A 23880-nucleotide genomic window follows, 5' to 3' on the forward strand; every position below is an offset into this window, starting at 1 on the left:
AGTAGGCTCGTCCCCAACCCGTCTTCTTCGTACTGGGGCAGCTTGCTGCAAGTAACGGGTTGGGTACAAGACTAGTGTAATCCCTGCGTGCCGGGCAGTAAAAAGGGCACAGCATCTTCGGCGGGAATATCATGTAAAGGTGAGGTACGTGTTTATAGTAAGTGTTACTACATGTACTATGTAGTGCGTACGTAAGCGTTTTAGTATAGGCCAAGCTAGTGGATGTTACGTCTACCTGTGCGTTTAACATCTTCCCCAGCAGGCAGATCTCGAAGTTCTGTTAGCATTGTGGTATATGCCTCCGGTTTAGGAAACTTATGACGACAGCGGATACCGGGTTCGAATCCCGCTTAGTAATTCCACTTTCCAACGGAACACTTTTTTTTTTCTTTTACCTCAGTTCTATTGTTGAAATGGAAGTTCTCTGGTCCAACCATCGACGCCCCCTATCCACGGACAACAGACACGGCTTAGTCTCGTACCCATCCTCTACAAGTACATACACTTAGCAGCAAGCTAGAAGACGGGATGTATGCTATAGCTGGAAAGCAATCACATATGTCTTACTCACAAAATCTCACTCGCTTTTTTTAGGGATGTCTAGGTGACGTGAGTTTAATCACTCGGCCCCAAAGAGAAATATCGATAGTTTTAAAATCAGGGGTGTAGAACAGCTCTGTTTTTGTCGATGGCTTTGTAGAGTTACTCGTACTGGGCCACAATAGCTACATATGTTTTCAAACCCACTTATATTTAGGTATTCAGTAAACGTCCCTCGTGAATTCAACGCAATCTGACGAGGGACAAAGTCGATACACCACTAAAAATCCACAAAGTAATGTACCATGAATTGCTTCACAGGGCTATAGAGCTGGTTTCTGTTAGTTGTGTATCGATATATCTTTAATTTATGATACCTATATTTCAAAGATTGGAGAACGAGTACACATAATAAGCCGGTGATTACACCTCAAGTGAATGGAGGAAATCGAGACTACATTTCATCTTTACCTTGAACGACATCTAGTGCTGCAGGAGATATAATATCACTACACACGGAACGCGAAGGCGGCAGAGGTCTTGACTCATGCAGCTGAAAAGCATGACCAGAAGATGAAATATGGTTCAAGACTCGATGGAGGTTAGGTGTGTATCCTGTGGCAAAATAAATAAATCACTACCAATTCTGCTCTGGAGACGACACTAACGAATATTCTGGCCAATGAGAATTTCATACGCCCCAGAATACACACCTACTCTCCATCGCGACTTGAGCCATAAATCCGCCTTGATGATGTAGAAAAGTCGAAAAAGAAATGATGCTGAAATGTCAGATACCAGCTTCCTTCCTTTCGGAGCCCAGTGAAAGACAGTTCAGTGGTCATGATGCGCCGTAAGGGACTCGAACCCTTCCCAGTTGCTAACATTGATAATGGAAGGCAACTATGCTACCCCTGCACCAACGGCGCTTGAGAAAAGGTGATTGACTAGAAAATTTGAATGCAGATATCACTAGTATCATTGCGCTAGTGATTGTGATCCTAGTACTTGCATTAGTGAATTATTTGGTTGAAACTAAACGCTAAAAGGACATTCTCTGCAGTTTAGCTGGCACCTCATCGACATTCCCCATTAAAATTATATTCCAGACGTTGGACCTTAAACCTTGAATTATGATATCTTTTAAACAGCGGTAAACGAGGTTGAAAGTACTCGCAAGCTTAAAGACAACGTTTCAGGAAATTATAAGTCCTTTTTTGCCACTCGTTACCATGCACTACCGTCATCAAAACATTCGAACCTCTAATATAAATAACACTCTACATAAAGAAGCCATATTGGTTCTCCGGATATCTATTCCTACACCCATAAAAAATGAAAATAAAAACACAACCCAAACACACCCGTGCATTCATCATACCTCGTATAGACCCTATTAAACGCATACAGAAAAGGCTAAAAGATAAAAATACCCATACAAGAAAAGAAACTCAACTAAAGCTACCTTTCGCCAAAACGCCCAACACACTCTGTCTCTTGAGCCCCTCCTTCTTCCTCTCAATCTTCTTCTTTGCCTCCCGCTCATGCACAACCTTACTCCTGAGCTGCTCTCTAGACTGGAAGTTGATTGAGGAGCTCGCCTTGCCACCCCTCTTCACAGCGCCATCACCCTGACCAAGAGTCCTTTCGGTCCCGACAGAAGACTCTGAAAGACTGCTTGAGGTGGCACGGCGAAGAAGAGTTGGTACTTTGAAGGTTGAAGCATTGCCTGAGGTTTGGAAGGCAAGCTTTGTGGTATTACTGGTGGCACTATTGGCACGCGCAACAGCGGAACGGTCGATGACGCTGCCGATGCGCTCTCGGCGGAGTACAGCAGTTTTATCTTCCTCTTCATCCTCATCCGAGAAGTCGATTTGGGAATCTCTTTCTTCGACGAGGAAGGATAGTTGCTATGGAAGATGTTAGTCATGGACTGTCACTCGGATGATAAACACGGGGGAGGGGGGCAAATTACCTCTCGAATTTGGGCCAGTGATGTAATCTTAGTTTTGTTGGCCGTTCTTCTACTATTTGATGCCTGCAAGGATGAGGCCTCCTTACTCCTTTCACCCCGCTGCTCATCCTCTGCCACCGGGACCGGGCTCGCCTCCTCACTTTCTTCGAGTGTCTGACTCTGAGAGACACCATCCGTCTGCGATACCATGCCCAACTCGATAAACAGGTCCTCCTCACCTCTATCCAAGAAGTCCATCTCCTCATCTCTATCGCGATCCTCAATCGCCGCCAAAAACGCCGCTCTCTTGGGATTAGCAGCGATCTTTTCGATATTCTCATCCTTGAGCAGCTCCTTCCTCATCTTCGCAATCTGCCTTCGCTTCGCAGCTCTGCGTCGTGCCTCCGCATCGTCTTCGTCTTCGGAGTCATCGAGATCGAAGTTGGCGCCGCGCTTTTTGCGTAGGAATCCGGATTGCATATCCTTGAGCAGCTTCGTGACGTCTTTAGCATCCTGCGCCTTTTCACGCTCGGCGTAGAAAGCAGCCATGTCGTTTTCGTCGACGGCCTCGCCGTTGGTGTCGTCGACCATGTCCTCCATCTCGCTGTCGTGGCCGTTATCGGCATCGTCATCGGAGGCGCCACCAATTCCGGCATATTCATCTTCCGACTCTTCAGCTTGTTCCTGCACCATGCCTTTGGCTTCACTCTTGGATTTGTCAAAGTCGTCTGGTTTTTTTGGTTTCTTTGTCTTCTCAGCCTGTTTCTTTGATGACCTCTTCATCAAGTCAAAGAGATTGGCAACATCCGGCAGCTCCTCTTCTTCCTCTTCAGCGGCAGAGTCAGCTACTCGCTCCTCATCTTCCTCTTCTTCGTCAGAGAAATCCATATCCTTCCTCACCAATCGCCCCCTCCTCTTCTTCTGTGCGCCAAACTGCTCATCTAACACCTGTGTTGAAAGTGTACTAGGCACCTCCGGCTCCGGTGTAAATCTCGGCGGCGCTGGAGTATTCGCGATCGTGAAGCCCTGATCCTGTGTTGGATCTGGCATATCCTCTTCATCCGACCCATACTGCAGCGACACCTTCGACATCTGCTGCGAGTCTTCTACGGGCCATTTCTGGCTTTGAGAATAGTCGAGCTTGAGCTTTGCACTCTCGTCCTGGCTCTGGCTCTGGGTCCCATCGCCAAAGTCGAGAATCTGCGTGTTCGGCATCATCTCACCCGCGTCGCGCCGGAGAAGATTGATACGGTCTTCGGGGTTGGCGGCCTGGGAGGTAGCGATTTGTACGTCATTAGGATTGCCCATGGTGCTTTCGAACAGCTGGGTCATCCCCATGTCCATCATCATCATTGGTGGCTGGGCGTTCGGCCGGCGGAATATGGAGGGAATCTTCGATTCAGCTGGTTTGGGGGCGGGTGGGGCCTCTTCTTCTTCGTCGTCGGAGATAACACACATCTTCTTGCGTTGCTGCTTCTTCTTTTTCTTAAGGGGCGCAAACTCACCACCGTCGCTGTCATCGGAGGCTTCGTCGTCAATGTATGCCGATGGCACTTCGGAGAGGCGTGGCGTTGTATTTGTAAGAGGGCGCATAGAGGACAAACTAAAGACGGGGGTACTATTCGGGTCCTGGAGTCCCCCGTCTTCTCTCTTCTCGTCGTCCGAGAAATCATTGACATCAGATTTCTCCCCACCCTCTTCTACATCATCCATCTCCTCTTCGTCTCCACCTTCCTCGTCGGACCCTGACAATAGTTCAATGATGGGATCTTCTTCATCACCGTCCACCCAATCCTCATCTTCTTCATCGTCATCATCAATCTCTAGCCCTTTCTCCAATTTCTCTTGCCTCTTCTCAGCCCTCTTGATCTTGAGCGCCTCCTGCCTAGCTTTCTCTAAGAGATCGTCCACCTCGGCCTTCTCCTTCTCTCTCTCTTCCGCGGTAGGAACAATGATCCCTTCGCTCGCAGCTCCTGGATATGTTCCTCCCGCTCCATCTCCGCTTGCTGCCGCCCCTTCCGTACCAACTCCATCTGGAGCTCCTTAGCACTCAACTGACCCGCCTTCTTAGCCCGCGGCGGCGATGGGCGTCGCGCTTTCCGTAGCTCCCGGATCATCTTCTGGCGCTCAATAAACGTAGCTACTGCCGTGGAGGGTTGATTTGGCAGGATCTCGAGGTCTGAGTCGGAGTCATCGGCGGTAGTGGTAGAAGGTCGTGAAGGAAGGATTACACGGACGGGTGGCAGGGAGAGCCGTTTTTTGGTATCAGGAGGGGGCGCTTTACCTTTGCCTTTGTCGAGGCGTGGTGGACTGGGGACTGCTTCTTTACCCTTGGCCTTGTCAAGGCGGAGTGGGCTGAAAGCTGCTTCTTTACCTTTGCCTTTACCAAGAGAGATTGGAGGGCCGTTATACACCGCCTTGCCTTTGCCCTTATCGAGCTTCTTTGAGGGTGTTGCGTCTAGGTCCATGGCTTCGAGCTGTGAATTTGGTAGCGGGATCTCTGCATCATCCATCGTCGTGTCTTCGATCCTTTCCACTATGGTTTGCTCTAAGGGTAAAACTTCGGGCTTAGGTTTCTCAACAACACCCTCAACAGAACTATCCACCGCCGCCGCCGCAGTGCGGAAATTGAATTTATCGAACAAGCTCTGCTTCGTTATCTTTTTCCGCGTTGTCGCCTGATGTGCCAATTGCATACTCCGTGCCATGCGCTGTGTCTCTTTATGTATCTCCTCCATTGCCTTCTTTCCCGCGCGCCGTCGACTTGGCGCCTTTTGCGAGTTGGCGTAGTGGTTTGTATCCGAGCCGCTGTATTCTTCGTCATCCTGTTCTACTTGGTTCTTGAGGCGCTCAGGTTTAGCGGCAGCTTCAGCAGCTTCTCGGGCTTCGCGCTCTGCCCCCTTTCGCGCAACTAGGGCGGCGAATGCGGGGGTACCACGCTGGGCGGAAATGGGTGCTGTATCTTGCTGTTCATCCTCTTCATCATCGCTGTTGTCTGCCTCTTCTGCGGTTGGTGTAGCGGTGGGAGAGGGCGTGGGGGATGTGCGTTTCTGTTTGAGCGCACGTTTTCGGATTGGGGCTGGTGTGACATCTTCCTCAAAGTCTTCTTGATCCTGCATCTCTGCATCGCTAGGCTCTTCGTCTCTACCAAATAGACTGCGATGTTCGCGTGGCGGAGCTGACGGAGCTGGCGCCGGGGCCTTTTTCGTTTTCGCCTGTGCCTTGTGTGCAGCCATCATTCGCGCAGCGAGCTTTCCACGGGGTCGTATTTCCTCTTCTTCCTCGGCATCCATATCTGAGTCCTCATCTGTATCATTCTCTGGGTTAAACAACCGCCTCTCCGTCACTGGCTCTTCTGTACCTAACTCTTCATCTTCGTCGTCTGAACCAAGCCCTGTCCTCAGGGTATTCTTCTTGTCCGTGACGCCAGGGGGAGGCTTTGCAGCCTTCTTTAGGAGAACAGTGATATCCTCTTCTACATCGTCGTCTTCTGAGTCGCTGGCCATCATATCTATGAACCTCGCAACTTTTGTTCGCGGCGTTACAATCGGCGATCCACTCATGCTGTCGCGGGAAGGGGTGCCCGGAGGCGAGGGAGTCATTGTTGATGCCATGATGGGTGTTTGTGTGGAGGATTGGTGGGTTCAATTCACCAGAATCGTGAATTGTAAAGTTCTCGCTCGAAACGGCAACGGTGTCTCTGGGTAACGCGCCTAGGGGAAACGCGCCAAGGGGCTACATACTAAAGTTTACTTTACGCGTGGGAATGACTAAGGATCGGACAGCCGTGCACGTGATCTTAGCGGGATGGGCTAGGGTTACATCTTGCGGCACGTGATTGGCAACGCGGGGTCTCGAACAACAGCTACAGCAGGCAGTGCCTGGGAGAAAAGGGTCTTTAGAGGGGTTTTTCCCATTTGACGGGCTGAATGGTAACGATAGGGTGCAGTAGGCAGAAGGGGACGTGGGCTATACTGATCGATCGGGGATCTTCCTTACACTCGCCGCTGCCAGTGCTGGGAACAAGTGTTTTTACTTGCCTTCGGGGGCGAGAGCTGGGTGAGTTTTTTTTTTTTTTTTTGGCTTTTTCGCCTCACCCATAGCCTGTAGTGCCATGAGATGATTAAGCTCTTTCCTTGGCATTTATGTCTCTGTTCTATTTTGGTCGTCGGCTAGGCTCTCTAGTCATTAAACAAACAATTATCAGTTTTTTACCTGGATAATTATTCATTATACTATTCACCCTTCAATGAGGTTTACCAACCCATAGCATATGCGTAAAACACATAGGCAGCATAGCATAAAACGCATACTCTACTCTAGCATATGCGTAGCGCGGTGGTAGGTGGTGCTAAGAATAGAAAGCCACTTGTGGACCGTGTTCCCCTTTCTCGATATCGGGCGCTTGTACTGGCTCTACGGGCCCCGGTTCTGGGGTTTTGGTTTGTTAATGGGCGTTTACGGATCATCATAAACAAGATCTAGAGGCCATGGAGGTATTCACCGTTGTCTGTGTGAGTAATTGCAAGGTCGTGGTGTTAGACAATAGAAAGCTCGCGTAAGAGGTATATAACAATATCATAGCGTCCTCCTCCTCCACCTTCTACCCCCCTCCTCCTTAGGAATATATCCCCCCCATTGACGTTCAGGAGAGTATTACTCAGTGTGTGCCTTGGTATATCCACCTAATTAACTTATTGGCCCGGTGATAATTTCTCTCGTCCTTTCTTTAATCACTCAGCACTATATTTCAGCTGTGATTTCGAGCTGCTACTTATTTAGTAGGGTGCTCTCTTCTCTCCTTCTCTCTATCTCTGCTCTGCATCCCTCCTCGCTCTTTTTGCTTGGACATCCCCATCTATCCAAAACAGCCCCTTCTACAATTCTCCGGGTTTCACGATCTCTCTTTGGTGTTGCCCAAACCCAGGCCATCTTCGGACCAGGGAACGTAAAGCATCCCCTGCCTGCCTGCCTACGCCTGTAGACTGTCTGCCCCGCCCCACCACCAACCACTCGCTCACTACAACCGCTATCTTGTACTCCACACATACAAACCCACAACCCCCCTCCCCTCTCCCCCGTAATCTGCCTTCTGCCTTCTGCCTTCTGGCTCTGGGCCTTTATCTGCAACTCCGCGCGTCTTGTCTTGTCACATCCCGTGATTGTGGACCAATAACCACAAAAGCACAGCACAGACAGCACAACAGAAACGAAAGGAACGGACCTCCACCCCCCTCCTCTAATCATACTCTTACCCCCTCTTCCTCACCGTTCATCACCCACCACCTCCCTCTTCTACTCCTATCTCCCACCTCTTCTCCCTACTTCTACTCCTCCTCCTCCCTTTATCCTGCAATCCTCCATCCTAATCAACTCCTCCTCCCGCCTACAACATCAACAATGACCGAAGAATCAGGCTTCAAAGCCAAGTCGCTCAAGCGCAAGAACTTGAAGGGTTTGAAGCTCTCAGAGACCCCGAAACCGGCGGCTCCGGCGATAGAAGACCCTGCGAACAAGATCAACGACATTGGCGACCAGCTCAGCACGCTCGAGATCGGGGTGGAATTTAAGCTAGACCTGAGAGCGGAGGATCTAAAGGTTGTGAACGAGCTTGGGGCCGGTAATGGCGGGACGGTCAGTAAGGTGGTGCATGCGCCGACAAAAACCATTATGGCGAAAAAGGTATGTTTTTTTCCCTGTTTCTATCCTGTTTTGATTTCGGGTCAGGGAGGGGGCTGGTCTTTTCCGGGTATTTGGCAGCTGGCGGGAGTGGGTTGGGTGGGGTCACGGGAATGAACTACATGCGAGATAGGTGGAAACGGATTCAAAACGGAGGGCTAACTTTCTCAAGGTTATACATATAGATGCGAAACCGTCAGTTCGGAAACAGATCGTGCGCGAGTTGCACATCATGTACGAGTGTCACTCCCCATATATTGTCTCCTTCTACGGTTCTTTCCTCAATGAGGGAGACGTCGTCATGTGCATGGAGTACATGGACTGCGGGTAAGCAATCAAGCTCAGATCACCTTTTTGAGAGCCTTCGAGCTTTACTCCAGTATCAATTTATTAACATCTCCACAGTTCACTCGACAGCATTGCCAAGAAAGTAGGGCCGATCCGAATCGACGTCCTAGGGAAAATCTCAGAAGCCGTCGTGGAAGGTCTCAACTACCTATACAACGTGCACCGAATTCTCCACCGAGATGTCAAGCCCTCCAACATCCTCGTCAACTCCCGCGGTTCAATCAAGCTTTGCGATTTCGGTGTCTCCGGAGAACTCATCAACTCCATTGCCGACACATTTGTGGGCACATCAACCTACATGTCCCCTGAGCGCATAAAGGGAGCGAAGTACTCGGTCAAATCCGATGTCTGGTCACTGGGTCTTTCACTGCTCGAGCTGGCAATCGGGCGCTTCCCATTCGACGCTGACGGCACAAGTGCCGGAACCCGTGCCTCGGCTGGCCCAATGGGTATTCTGGATCTGCTCCAAAAGATCGTCAACGAGCCAGCGCCGCGTCTCCCCAAGAACAAGGCCTTCCCGGCGAGCTTGGAGAAGATGATTGAGCACTGCCTGATCAAAGACCCCGAGAAGCGACCTTCCCCCCAGGAGCTCTTGGAGGAGTCATTCATGCGCGCCGCGAAATCGACTAACGTGGATCTGGAAGCATGGGCGCACGGCATCCTCGACAAGCCCCTAAACCGCCCCTCGCGCCAATCGCAAATCATGTCCCCGCCACCTGCAGCACACCGTGAGTCACCTGCCCCGCCAAGACAGTCAATACATGAGCCCCCACAGGCCCCACGCCGCCCTTCGTCTGGATCCGACCGTGTAGACCGCGAGAGGGATCGCTCGGAGAGATCTCATGGTTCCCCGCTGGGACACCATCCAAACCGGACTAGCTCTCACACAGGGCTCCGCGAGGAGAGTAGCAGCCATTCCCGCTCCGGCTCTGGATCACGATCAGGCTCAAGACACCAACTCCACAAGAGCCACACTGAGCCCATGAATGTTCCGTCAGCAGACCGGGAAGCTCGGGAGAGGGCTCGGGAACAGTATCTCAAGGAGCAGCAGGAGGTTGAGCGATTGCGACAGAAGGACTTGGAGCGCGAGAGGGAACGCGAGAGAGAGTATAGACAGGGCACGATCGGCATCGGGTTTGAGGGTATGCAAATCAATGCGCCGCCCGGGACACAGCCGGAGATGAGGGAGAAGAGGAAACCGCCTATGGGTGTCATGAGCAGTGGCAGTGGGGGGATTGGTGGCAGGCCCGTAGAGGAATGGAGTGGGCGTCGTTAGGTCAATTGATGGGTTCTTTTTCTTTTTTCTTGTCACTTTTTTTTTCGTTTTTGTGGTTCTTTTGGACAATTTCTTCTTCTATAGTGTGTAGTTTTTTTTCTCTTCCATACCTTCCATTATATCCATTTCTGCTTCTTTTTACTTCTCTTCCTTCCAATGGGTTGCATTTGGCTGGTTGTTTCTTTCTGTTCTGACGGTGGTTTATCTGTGTGCTGTTGATGTTGTTGTTGCTGCTGCTGGTGTGGGCTGGATTGAATGATGGACCTGGGATTGGGATGGGATATTAACTTATGGCGAAAGCGTTCAAGCTTCGGTATTCTATTTCAAATCAATATTTTCACTATTTACCTTCTTTCCGTTCTTTATGTAGTATGTAAAGGGGGGAGAGGTGGTGTGATCGAGGTTGGCTTTGTCAAAACGTCTTGTGAATTTTTTTTTATAGTAGCATCATGTGCAAAGCGTTGATGTCTTTCTTCTTCGTTATATACCAGCTGACATGCAGCGTTAAATCTATTGCTTATTGCCTATTCTCTCACCACCTCCTCCTCTTCTCCCCCCTCCCCACTTCCGTCTTCATTGTCAGCTTATGAATGCAAAAACTGTACTCTATACCTGTACCATAACTCCACAAAAACTCCACTCACTCACCCCTCACCTCACGGCTACCGGCCCACCCCCACCCGAGTGACACCCCATGACGCATACTAACCGCCAAGCGACTTCCCCTTCCCCTGATAGGACCCTGAGCGGGCCCTGCCTGGGAGGGGGGCGCGGGACGGACTAGCTACGCTTTCCAGGCAAGCTTCGAGCGCCAAGTCGGCCCGCCAAATCTCGACGGACGGGACGTTGAGGCGCCAAGACGGCAGTTGGCGGGCAACGTGGGCGTGTGGGTGGGTTGGCGGCGCTAGGGATTGGTTGGTGAGTGGAGGTGTTGGTGCGAGTGAGAGTTTGTGATGCTTGCGAGGGGGACTGCGGGGGATCAGGACTAGGGGCTAGTCTCACGCCCGTTATCTGCGAGCGGTGAGCACCAAGTTGCTTAGGGAACGGGTCTAGCATGGGGGATAAGGTTTTGGGTAGCGGGTTGGTGAGAGAGGTGGCTTTGGGGCTTGGCGATTAGGGCCACATCTACACACCGTCTTTTCACTCCATTGCCGCATACACTTCTCTATCATCTCTATAATCCCTGTCCCCATCACCTCTATCGTCTTAATAGCCCCACAACGCCCTATACAGGTTTTGCATGAGGATTGCCGGTTATGGCCGAAGAACCTTAATGGAAAACCTGCCGATTCCTGGGGGCAGACCGAGGAATCGAAGGGTTATGTGATCTTTTGGCTAGCCCCCATGTCGATAGCAAATCGACGTGCATATAGTTGATGACTAGAGGTAGATGGGTGTGTATTGTCTGTAAGGGGCTGGTAGAACCTGCGCCACCTGTTGATGGGATGACTGTGCGGTCTGGTCCGGTATGTGGGTGCTCATCTTATAGCGGGGTGGTTTTTGTCTCATAAGAGTGGCCAAGCTCGTTCAAGTAAGTATAATACCAGTGAATTTCAGAATAAGCCTTTTTGCTAGCATTCCTTGAATAACTAGCTGGAAAGATGGTCGTTTCTAGGCGAATTAATGAGTGATGTCAATTCCTAGCTCACCACATTTTCTAAACCCCCGATAAGTAAAGATAAGAACCGGGCAGCTGGCAGAAGCAGTTGATTGCAAATCAGACAACCACTTTTACGGCTGGCGTCCAGAGCTTTCTAGTTGTACACACTCGGTGAGCGGTAGCGGTTGCGCGCCACTAGGTAATTCACGTTGACAACCCATGGGCTCTCGTCATCCAGAGGGGATCCCGGACGGTAGGCATTTAGGTAGAGTTTACTAACAAAATGTTTCTAGACATTCTTTGGAGTTTCATAGGGATATCTGACATAACACGGTAGGCAAGGCCATGAAAGGCGCGGTAGAGCATTGCCATGAGCTCCGGTGACAAGGGAGCGCGCCAAGAACCCTATCCTGTAGAAATTCCTCAACCACAAGTCCGTTGTGATGAGACAAGTATTACCAAAACTCTGCAAAAACCGGATGTCTCCTGTATTCGTCCAAGAGAAGGTGGAATATGTGGAATAAGCCTAGTGGTAGTTGAAAGTAAGTCAGCGGCTATAAAACAGACCACTCAGTACGTGGGTGCAGGAAGACAGATATGTAGATTCCAGGATCGATATTTTTGTATAGTGTAGCACTACTACGTAAGATTCCTATATAGGTTAACAATATCTAACTATGAATTCACGAACTCCATTGATCATAAAGCGAGATTTTCTCAGGCGGAGTCAGCCGGCCAAGGATTTTACACGATGAATGACACTCAGAGATATCCGCGGACTTGAACATCTCTCGGTCTAAATAGTCTATTACTCATGGTACACCAAACCCCATACTTCTTATTACCATAAAGAGAAGCTCCAGTTTCGTTATCCTCCCTGCGTGTCCAATTTAAAGGGGGCGAGTGAGAATGAGTGACGGGACCGCATGATTGAGGTACTGCAGGAACGATGCGGAGAGGAGATTCTAATTTATCCCAGATTATACAAAGATGAAGGTTCTTGCCTGATAAGCGCTCTACGCCCTCGCCTTCTCAATGGTGGATGTTTGTTTGGCAATTCGTGAGGACTGGGAGGGATGGGTATAGGGCAGCAGGATTGGGGTATGGATTTCACAAAGGGTTATCAGCCCGAAGATTATGTGTTAAGCCTAAGGACATACTACATGTATGCCACGTACACGTAATTCTCATCGGCTCCGGATAGACTTTTGTATTGTACAAAGATTAAATTTGATAATCACAGCGCTAACTACATGTACTTCCCGACAAAATCTTGGGCTACGCACTCTTTAATTTGGCCGCACTTGGCGCTCAAGCCCTCCCGCCCTTTCTTATAAGACCCTCTTCTCTCTCCTTCTTCTTTCTTCCCTTTCTCCCAACTCCATCACAACTCCATCCTCTATCCAGGTTTCGATTATGTTGATTCGCTCGTTTTACAGAACCAACATAATTGGAACCTGTTGGCTCCTGGGCGGCATTAGCACCGAGGGGCCAAAGAGGATGGGGAAATTGAACTCGTGAGATTCCTCTGACCAGGTTTGTCGGTCCTCCTCAGTTTCTAGGACGCTGGAGGATTGTCAAACCTGGCGATTCCTGGGTGCTGTCTATTGATGGGCCGAGGAATCGAAGAGGTTGAGGGTAAATTAATTTCTTGATACCAAACACTCTGACCAGGTCTGTCGGTCCTCCTCGGTTTCTAGGACACTGGAGGATGGTCAGACCTGGCGATTCTTGGGTGCTGTCTATTGATGGGCCGAGGAATCGAAGAGGATGGGGGGTAAGGGAGTTCTTGATGCCAGATTCTCTAGTCAGATTGGGTTTTCGTATTCTGCTCCGTGCCGAATGAAGTCCCAACCTGTCAATTCTTGGGTGCTATCTATTGATGGGCCGAGGGATTGAAGGAGAATCTGGTAAATCAAGACGTGGTACTGGTAGCGTCCGAAGAGCTAAACGGATGGGGGCGCTGCAGTTATCTCCCTCGTATCGTTTTGTTGAGAGGGATCAGGAAGATGATGATAATGAAAGAGGGTGTACTTCGTACCTAGTTTAAGTGAAAGGTCGAAATCGTAGCTACATGTATCCAGGTTGGTCTCTGTTCCCCCCAATTTCTCTCCTGGATCGAGAGCCGTAGTTCTGTGCGTACCTGCCGCAAAGCAGAACTGTCAGAGGGAGCGGGACAAAAAACTCGTCTAACAAAACTCGATGAGAAGAAGCCCCAGAAATCTTTTTTCATCAACCCCTTATCCGCTCTAGCTAGCTAAACGCGCACTGGCCTCCGCTTACTCCCAAGAGTCAGCAACAACCCCTCCATCTCCGTTTGCGAAGCCTCTATCGACCTCCTCGTCCTCTCCATCAAATTCCGGATCTCCGCCCTTTTCAGTAAACATCTCCTCCATGCATCCTCATCAAGGTTTCTCTTCGGCGATCCGAAGATACACTTAAGCGCACCCACTATTCCGTGGGACTTGTATCCGTATGTCTTCAACTCCTTCATTTCGGCCTCAAGCCGTATGTATTGTCTTTTCAGGGACTCGATTTTGTGTTTTGTGGCGTTGATATGAGCTAGGTGGGCATCTCTCTGGTGCTTTGGGTTTCTGTAGGCCGCCATATTGTAGGGCTGTCGGTGTTTCTTAAGGTGGGGGATTTCAAATTGTTTGGGAAAGCTGTGACGGTATCATGGCCTATGGGAGATAAGAGGACAGGCTTCTTTTAAAGCGTCCATTCTGATTTCAAGTCTACTATGGGAGGTCACGTTTGTGGGGCATATCATGGGCGGGTTTGCCCCTGGTTTATATGAGCAAGTCATTCGTTCGTGTCTGGATTTGGATTGACGTCGGGGTTTTCAAGTACTCTAGGTGTCTGATACTCACAAGGCAGATACAGCGGAGATGGAGATCAAGAGCATCTAGCGAGGTATATCTAAAGGAGTCTCGACTGTCGAGCCCTCATTGGTTTTAAGTGTGAAACATGATCGTGATAGACAGATGGGGAGATATATATGTGAAACTATTCGCATTCTGTAGTCGTCTTTGTTGGCAAGAATATCAAGTAGGCGGTACTACATGTAGTATTTCAACTGACTCACCATCCATCACTCGCTGATCAAAACATGATGTCTTGAAATCCCTCGGCTAGCGCTATAACTCATAAGCGGTACCAGTGCGTTTACGCTTACCCGACCGATACTAGCGCCATTTATGGGAAGTGGTCATTTGTTTAAGGTCTCTCTTTAGGAGCCGGCCCTTTTATAAGAAAACAACATTTTTCTTGACCTCCGGTTAGAAAGATCTCAAAATGGCGTTTCAAGGAGATGCACCATCGCGGATAGATTGTAATTGTAAAGACGGCGGGGTTTACGATTATGGGTTCGGATTTGGGATTGCCACATGCAGGTACGATGGCCAAAAGTTAAAAGCAGGTCCGGTTGCGAAAATGAAAACACTGTTTTTATGAGGTTGACGTTGTTTTCTGAATCACCTGCTAAACACAGCTCGTTTTCTCAGAACAGAGTTTTACGCTATTGCAGTTACTATGTAACCATCAGGGTGCGAACACTCATATATATGTACTGTATACCGATAGTAAAAATCTAGAGTATCTCCCCTGTATTATCACCGCATTCCATTACTTCAAAATTGTTTCTATGCACGTTCGATCCCAGAAGAAGGATTAGAGTGAAAGAACCAATTCAATCACCGTATATACAGTTGGTTTTAACTTAGTGTAATTTCACCCTTCTCAAAAACTAATCACGCCCGTTAAATCGTAGCAAATATTAATAGAATTTTATTGGCTTTGAAGTACTGTTCGGCAATGTCGAAGCCCTTTACTCCGCCTTGACCGCTCTGCGCTCGTTTAATTTCATTAGTGCTACATTTGAAGCTAGTATCACTTGGCAGATTCAAAATTTTAAATTTGCTATGTTGTATCAAGCGCCGTTGGTGCAGGGGTAGCATAGTTGCCTTCCATTATCAATGTTAGCAACTGGGAAGGGTTCGAGTCCCTTACGGCGCATTCACAGCTGGTGGTTTCAGTGAGTGACTCTGAAATTCAACAATTGTTTTTTTCTTCTCTATTTTAGGTTTTCTTAACTGCGAACTTATTTCGTCTAGTAAGTTGGTTAAGTTAATTCCAGATACCCCTTCTATAGATCTATAGACCCCATAGTCCTCGCCCGGTATATATCATGCGTCCAAGTAGACAAGATATTGTTTCCAGGACTCCCGCAAAGTTTTGGCACCCTGCTTTAATCCACGATTGCAACAAATACAGCATTTTTGCTATCTCGTGTGCTATATAAAGTGCTAATCTCGCTGTTGATATCATCAGACGTTGAGCTCGGCCTTGAGAGTGCCAAAACCTTGCGGACGCGGCTATACGTGTGGTCGTCGCTATCTAAGTTTTAGCTTTGTGTGCGGTGGGCGGCGCACAGGCTTGTTGGACCTCTGTGTGATTTTTAAACAACAGTTACAAAACCCTGGTAGCTATAGCCGAGTGATAGGATATGATGATACTTCAGGGTAACCCGGTCCAACCTCGAAAAAAAAGTTGAATTAAGCTCCAGAGCCTCAAAGATACCTAGCGAAACAAACCTCACCATCTCACCTCACTCTCAACCTCTCTCACCACAACCACACTTAAATACCAGCCTCAATTCTACACAGCCATGTCGTCCATGCGCAATGCCGTCCAAGTCTGTAACCTTCTTACCTGCCACCCCCCAAAGCAGAATACTAACGCAACACACAGCGGCGAAACCACAAAGAGCGTTCGCAACCCCAGGAGCGCGCGAAATGGGGTCTCCTCGAGAAGAAGAAGGACTATGTCCTTCGAGCGCGCGATTACAACGCAAAGAAAAAGGCGCTTAAATCCCTCCGTGCAAAGGCCTCGACGAGAAACCCGGACGAGTTCTACTTCGCCATGACTTCCTCGACCACTCGCAACGGGATCAAGGTTACGGAGCGCCCTGACTCGGAGGCAATGAGCACTGATGTCGTCAAGCTATTGAAGACGCAGGACGCGGGGTATATTCGTACGCAGAGCGCGGTGGAGCGGAATAAGATCGACAGGCTCGAGAAGGAGCTCGGCTTTATGGATACTGCGGAGGGGGTCGGCGGGAAGCATATGGTTTTCGTGGACAGCGAGAAGGAGGCAAAGGATTTCAAGGCCGAAGAATACTTTGGCACACATAAGGACCTTGTGGGACGGAAGTTCAACAGGCCAAGGTTAGAAACACTAGCAGAGGTGGAGGTGAAGGGCAGGGGGGTAGATGGTGAAGAAAGGAAAATTAGGAAACAAAGAGAAGCGAAGTACAAAGAGTTGGAAGCGAGGATGAAGAGAGCCGAGGAACTGGCGGCCGCGGAGAGGGAGCTGGCGATGCAGCGGGAGAGGATGAAGAAGGGTGGAATGGTGGCGAAGAACAAGTGGGCCAGAGTCAGGAGAAAGTAGATTCTCCTCAATTGGCTAGCGAGGAAAAAAAGTTTGCTTTGGGTCGTATTGGGTGCTTTGTAAATACATTTACTGTAATTCTCTTTTCTTTCTTTTAACTTGATCTTTTAACGTGAAAATTTAAGTAGAATATTGTGAATACCAGCAAGCCCCGTATAACTAAATTGTATACATAGCCTCTTTCCAAAGCGCCTGAGATCTGGAGGGCCCATTCATTATCCTTCGGTCTCCACACTCTTTTCGGGGGGTTGGAGTCGATAATTCTATTAAGAGTTACCCTTGTATCCTTTTGTTACAATTATATTTCAGTCAATTGGCTGCGGCGTATCTAGGAGGAGTAGTTTGTGTTTTTTCTACTTTCTTTAGTCTTCTCCGTCAACCCTATCGTGGGATGGGCAGCATAATATTTTAGCCATTGTCCTAGGCTCCTGATGCCCTACTATAGGTACTTAATAACGCTAATGTTAGCTATATATATATAGGGTAGTATTTTTTTTTTTTTTTTTTGTTCAGCCTATAATGCAATTATAAGCTACATAGTGTGAGGATGAGTGTGAGATTCTGAAAATGTCAAAGATGCTACTCAGTAGTGTTGCCCAACTGCACGAAGGAGACAAATAAGACAACCAGCCTTTCAGTGAATATTAAGTACTTGGACCTTCATCATGCAGCATATTTTTCAAGGACATATTAGGAGAGGAGCCGGATGCGGTGATCTTATTGCGGACACAAGTGATCACTCGATTTCAAGGGCAGGTGATGATAATCATATTCATTCTTTTAAATAAAAAAATATTCTCATTCTCATTCTCATAACAGACATAACAAAAAATTGAAAACCCCCCGTCGTTTACTTCAACTCCCTTTCGTTTGATGATTCATGATCATCTGGGTTGGCATAATGCCCATGAGACCACCATTCACATCTCTTCATGGTCTCATCATCAATATTTCCAGCGGTAACCCAAGTCTTTCCATCAAACCGCAGAATTCCGTGATTATCTCCCCACTTTGGCATTGGGTCTGCCCATTCCGGTTTCTTCTCATTCGGATCGCCAGTTGACCAGAAAGATAGTTGGTACTTTTGTATCGCCATCGCCAGATATGCATTAGCCTTTCCGACAAGTGGCCAGTTGTTGTAGAACGTATATTTCACATCTGCACCGTGGCCCGCAGGTTCAACTTCGTCGACGAATGTTCGGTTCAACATGTAGTGGTATGAGTTACCGTCATAAGCCTCACCAAGCATGTAGGCATTGCAATCGATAAAAGCTTCACCGGCGAGACTGATGACACGGGCGGTCCAGTTACCGTTGTACTTGGCGAGAGGGTACATTTCTTTGATAGTATCGCGGGTTGCCTGTGTTGAAAGAGGAAGATTGGTTTTGAGGTATCCATCCAACTTATCTTCGCTGTCCACTGATCTATCTGCGAATGCAGCACCCTGTCCATAATACATGTTAGAAAAATAAGTAAGCTAACAGGCGATATGGATCCGAAAGTACCTCCATTCCTACACCACCAACCATGACCTCAATGTCCTTGTTGAACTTCCCATCCAGGAGCATCCTTCCGGGAAGATCGGGGATATATTTCCTATCGACGGCTGGTCCGAAAGTAAAAGTTCCTTATCGATTACTAAATTAGTTATTGGTATGTAAAGAAGAACCAAGAGATACGAACCGTGTGGTGAATCTCTAATCAACCTCATATTCGCCCTCTTAATCAGCCAAGAAGGTGCAGCCCTCAGGCATGCGAGGGTAAAACACCCAGTTTCCCCTATGCCTCAATCAGCTCTGCCAGCAACCATTAAGTTCGAAAGGAAGAATCCATACTCAGAAATCTCTTGTAAGTGGCGTCCTGGAGATCATCTGCCGCTTTAAATCCTCCAGCGTTCGGAACCCAACCCGGACTTTGCGGAATTGCTCTCTTGAAGGGTGCCTTCTCCTCTTCCTTATCCTGCCAGATCATCTGATGGAGGACTGATCCTCCACCTGCACTCTCGCCCATAATGGTGACATTATCAGGGTCTCCGCCGAACTCCGCAATGTATTTTTGGACCCAATGTAGCGCGTATCTTTGATCGTGGAGAGCGGCGTTAGAAACGGCGTCGAGAACACCTTCTTTCCTTTCTTGAGAAAATAGAGGTCCCGCCATGAAGCCGTAAGCCCCCATCTATCTAGTGTTAGTCTCTTGGGATGGCATATAATTAATATTTAGTACGTACCCTGTAATTCATAGCAACGTACACCACACCTCCCTCGGTTCTCCTCATCATCCCCGTAGGGTTGTAGGGGTACCAATCCTTCCTTCCGAAAATGTAGCCTCCTCCATAGATCCATACAATAACCGGCAGCTTAGATTCCTTTGTTGCGTTCTTGGGGGCAGCAACATCCAGAAACAAGCAATCCTCACTATCATTTATACCACCAAATACTGCGTTCTTTATCACCCATCGAAGACTCGTCACGTTCGAGATCCAGTCTGGAATTTCCTGAACACATGAATGGCCCTTGTAACCTGTCTGGATTCCTTCCTGCACAGGGGGGGGCTGTGGAGCAGCGAATCGACGCTCTCCAGTGGGAGGAGCAGCATAACGAATGTTTTTGTAAACGTAGTAATCTCCTTTTTTCTATAACCGGGTCAGAGGAAAACCTAATCAGTACGATATCAATAATACTAACGTGATATGTTGTAGCTCTGTGAGAGACGTAGTCCAAATGCACAACCGGGAAACCCGGAGCATCTTCTTCTACATCTGTAACTTCATTCTCCTCATCATCACCTTCACCAGTTAATTGTAGAAGGTTGAGCACCCAAGGATCACGTCCTCCACCAGTCGCCGGCGCCTCAAATGGATCTTGGAATGAGGGACTTCTCTGCTTAGGGGGTGGAGAACTGTCACTTTCGTGTGCAACGACTTGGTCGAAAGATGGTTCGAATCCCAAGGGTTCCTGAACCAGTGTGGAGAGTACGCCCTTGCTGAGCGCGAGGAGACAGATGGCTTGAAGTGTCTTCATCTTGAGCTGTGAAGACTAGTGATGACTTGATAGTGAGAAAAGAGAGAGGCATTGGCGGGGCTTTTATAGAGGGGCATGAATGATTTTTGGGCTCATATCTACCTACGAACTACTTACCCCACTTCTGAATGACGGAATATCATTACCTCACTTGCTAACTGAATATCATACAGTCCTTTCTCTCTCTCCACCACCTGAAGAATACGGTCTCGAACTTGGCATATCAGGCTATGATCAACCAATAATCAATGATTATACCGGGGAAAGTACATAATAGAGTAAGGATCATGTAGGTCCAGCTGAGATGGGAAAATATGCAACAATTGATACATGATCACTATCATGCAATTGAGTGCATTATAGTTTATTGCCACGGCGCTCTCGAACGTAGATACATCCAACAATTGCACTTCTGTACAACCGTACCGGACAAAATATCCATATGGGGGTTGACTACAAGGGCATTGAGACGAAAGAGAACGGATCGTAGGTAGGAATAATTCTTATGTCCTATTTTAATCTATCAAATTAAGAATTTAGACCACAAAACATCCGAAGAAAGACAGTATCCCCCTTGATTTCCCTAATATTCTCGATCAGCCCTTTCCTTAGGTGTTTCAGGCACGAGATTCGGCTTTTCTCCATTGAATCTAGATCGGCGCGGCACCCACTCTTGGTTTCTAGATCTTCTTGTTATCGCTTGTCCATCCTAATGCACGTCATTATTGGGAATAATCCCCGGAAGTTCGGTACCTGAGACATAGATACATGCGCCTTGCTCATGAGGGGATAATCCAATTAAGGTCAACGAGCTGCTAGTGGTGCTAAAGTCACTGCAACTGGTCCCAATTCTACTTGAAAACAACGTCTTATGATAATTCTTAATGTTTTTCTCTACGCAAATCTTTATTCTTACTGATCGCTCCCAATGTTGAATACTCCATTGCCTACTCAAGTGGGTGATGTTTTTCGACTCATTGTTTGATCACTGATTGAGTTAGCCTTGTTGCATGCAGTCTTCAGCACTAACCCCAATTGTCATTTCGTACAACAGCAGATTCCCGGCTATTTTCATGCGATGTCGATCATTGTTTCACGGCATTTATTCTTTGAGCTAGATCTGGCCTGGATAGAGTCGGCTATCTTGAATATTTACCGCGTGTGTGACGGATCTACTAACCACTATTGTATCCATGGTTCCGCCCATTGGCTCACCAGGGTCTTTCAGCTGAGTTTGGTCGAGGTTTTTTTTGCTTCGCATGATAATAAAGAGCTCGGAAGAATGGGTGTCTTAATTCCCCGCTTTAAAGTCTCCAGTGGAGAGAGGAGCTCTATTTAGAGACAGGTACACTGCATTTTTACCTATGAGCACTCGTACTCTAGAGTAGTCTAGGTACTTATGCATCACGGATCACCTCGCGCCCCACTCATACCCTATTCCTATTCCCCGGGCGGTTCTACAATATTGCCTAGCTCTTAAACCAGACCCGTCCCAAGCCTCGCTTCTACCTGAGATCAACTCCTAAAACACCCCAGGGCACCAAATTGCATGGCTCAAAGTACTTGATGTGTTTATGATTACGTGTGATCATGCGTAGGTGCAAAACCTTTCTCTCTGTGATACGAATAAATATGTACACAAGGTTCCCTGGGCAGGTACAAGTAGACTTCTAGCAGATCCAGCATCGACATTAGGATTCTTAAGCGACTGATTCTCTCTTACCAATTTATACATTCTGTTCTTTTGCTTAGTTTTGAATTTTGTTTGTTTTCTATTTACACTAGTACCCTCCCTTCTGGTATTCAAAGCATATTTTTGGACGTGACTTGGCTGGCCTCCTTAGCAATTTCATAAATCCCTAGTATTGAAGATCTATTCATTTTCATTGTTTTGACGGCAACCCAGTTTAAGAATATTACGAGATTTAGAATGGAGATCATTAATTCTCACTCGGCACCTACCAAGGTTCCCCGCAGTCGCTATAATTGTACAGACCAGGTTCTTACTCTCGCAGCTGATAAAGGGACGCTTCCTACATATTTGGAATGATTCACAATTGGATGCTTTATCATATTTATCGTTTAGCGAGCGGTGGGTAAGGATCATTCAGGGTCTGTCAGCTGTGTGGGTGCCTATTCAAACCCAAAACCATATGCATATATAATACTCTTGACAATACTCAATATCTATTATATTAGATCTTTTTACCTGGAACCTCTAGCTTTTTCAATCCTATTCACCGTGTATGTACATTCTCAATGAGAAATATCCGTGCCCAATTGCAGTGATCAGCGACAAAATTACCCTCAAGATTTGAATATTTTATATCCCATCAGTTCAGTTCCCCGTTTGAATGACCCGGGTCTTATAGAAGGGCACATGACTTTGAATGAGCTAGAATAAAACCCGTAACTCTCAAAACTACATGTCAAGCCGTCCCGTATAAGTATCATTGCCTGGGTGATATTGTCTTGCAGTATTCCAAGAACGAAGTGTCTGAAACGATGCGCCATTACTCCCCATGATTTATCATCACTCATTGAAAGCTTAAGGCCGACGAGGATATCCCATTCCCGGGTTATCCTAATGGCCAACTTTTTCTAAGTTTCTTGTTCTTTCCCTTCTAGACCTTATATGCGCTTGCAGAGATGTATGCAGTAGAAAAGTAATCAATCGATAGGCGGTGCACAGGGAAGTAATAACGCGGTACCGTGGTGATCGATCTTGATTGTTGGAGGTGGCAACGCGGCACACATCCCACATCCATGGAGTTGATCATGGATAACAAGTAGTACATGGGGGTAAGATATAGCGAGGCGGGTATTTGTTCAGTAATCTGGAAGCAGCACGGCCCGGGAGGCATCGCGGCTCGAGGTGGGTACCTAGCTCAGCTAGCTTGCATTCTGGGTGGGATTGAATAGAATCAATGAGGTCGCTGTGAACAATTTATACTATAGCTATAGATTTATGATTATAGTTGATATTGTGAACGTCTAAATAAAGATAGCTCAGAGAGTCTGCCATGATTTTCGTTTTGTACTAAATAGTAGTGCACGTGGTGGTAATGACGGTCGATTCAAAGCGATCATGAAGTACACGGTTGATACAATTTTCAACCATTCGATCTGGGCACCGGAATACACCTTATGATTTACCTGGAAATAGATGTGACCGAACCCTTGGGTGACCAGTGCAGCTAAGTAATCTTATGTTAATTGCAACAAAATACTACGTAGCCCGTGGTGAGTATTTATCCTGTAGCTGCTATATATTTCATGATTATAGCCATTGTATATGTGGGCACGCATGGGGGTTGGCACCTCGTGCTATCGTCTAGTCCTGTAAACTCATGTGGGGCGCCCTGTGGGTGAATCTTTTTTTTTTTTTACAATGAAGTCCTACGGAGTGGATGTTTATAACTATGCAAATGCTCGGGATTGATGATTACATGACATCAATTAGGGTGTATAACCAGTTAGTTTTATCTCAATTCATGCTTAAATTCGATTCATCGATTCCTGATGGCAGTTTCACACACCTATTCGTCATATGTGCCAGCGTGATAATCATCATGTAAGCGTTTCCTCAGGTAATAGTTTTGTTTTGGTACGAGTGCTTGCCTAGATAGATAAATCCTAAAGGTGATAATACCATGACATTGTAATATTACTGTATACTATTTCCTGGGGCTTGCAGACCCCTATAGTCATTGTAGCTTTGGATATCCAGAATGTCTATAAATTAAGGGCAAAAGACTTGCGTACCACGGATCTAAAAGGTTTTAATTTAGGGGGTGAAAAGCCTTGGATACAAAACTTTTCCTTATTTCTCCAGTAAGAAATGTTATTCCCTACCTTTGAAATACAACGCTTCTTCCCTAACTTTCCAGTAGAATTCTAGATCTTCTTTCTACCTTCACCTTCACAGCACGGACCTCTGTCTTTCAGGTAAAAATCTTTCAGTACTAATCTAAGAATTAATTCTGCACTGGAAAATGGGAACTCTAGCTGTGCG

General features: G+C 47.5%; 5 protein-coding genes across 5 annotated transcripts; 2 read left to right on the forward strand and 3 right to left on the reverse strand.

The window, feature by feature from the left end:
- Positions 1-1991: 1991 nt before the first annotated feature.
- LAJ45_08011 (uncharacterized protein) lies at positions 1992-6096 on the reverse strand (the record flags this gene model as incomplete). Its single annotated transcript, XM_046117565.1, has 3 exons — positions 1992-2450; positions 2516-4500; positions 4554-6096. The coding sequence occupies 3 exons, from the start codon at positions 6094-6096 to the stop codon at positions 1992-1994; spliced, it is 3987 nt and encodes a 1328-aa protein (XP_045969214.1).
- Positions 6097-7894: 1798 nt separating this feature from the next.
- LAJ45_08012 (uncharacterized protein) lies at positions 7895-9797 on the forward strand (the record flags this gene model as incomplete). The annotated part of the gene is made up of 3 exons (XM_046117566.1): positions 7895-8176; positions 8346-8500; positions 8579-9797. The coding sequence occupies 3 exons, from the start codon at positions 7895-7897 to the stop codon at positions 9795-9797; spliced, it is 1656 nt and encodes a 551-aa protein (XP_045969215.1).
- Positions 9798-13654: 3857 nt separating this feature from the next.
- LAJ45_08013 (uncharacterized protein) lies at positions 13655-14005 on the reverse strand (the record flags this gene model as incomplete). Its single annotated transcript, XM_046117567.1, has 1 exon — positions 13655-14005. The coding sequence occupies one exon, from the start codon at positions 14003-14005 to the stop codon at positions 13655-13657; it is 351 nt and encodes a 116-aa protein (XP_045969216.1).
- A 2058-nt stretch (positions 14006-16063) lies between these two features.
- Positions 16064-16845, forward strand: LAJ45_08014 (uncharacterized protein; the record flags this gene model as incomplete). Its single annotated transcript, XM_046117568.1, has 2 exons — positions 16064-16090; positions 16147-16845. 2 exons carry the CDS (start codon positions 16064-16066, stop codon positions 16843-16845), a joined length of 726 nt encoding a protein of 241 aa, XP_045969217.1.
- Positions 16846-17695: 850 nt separating this feature from the next.
- Positions 17696-19865, reverse strand: LAJ45_08015 (uncharacterized protein; the record flags this gene model as incomplete). The annotated part of the gene is made up of 6 exons (XM_046117569.1): positions 17696-18289; positions 18351-18451; positions 18529-18624; positions 18681-19020; positions 19073-19477; positions 19530-19865. The coding sequence occupies 6 exons, from the start codon at positions 19863-19865 to the stop codon at positions 17696-17698; spliced, it is 1872 nt and encodes a 623-aa protein (XP_045969218.1).
- Between the last annotated feature and the right edge of the window lie 4015 nt (positions 19866-23880).

Source organism: Morchella importuna (genome assembly GCF_003444635.1).
Source record: "Morchella importuna strain M04M26 chromosome Unknown Morimp01GS027, whole genome shotgun sequence".
NCBI classification, from domain to species: Eukaryota; Fungi; Ascomycota; class Pezizomycetes; order Pezizales; family Morchellaceae; genus Morchella; species Morchella importuna.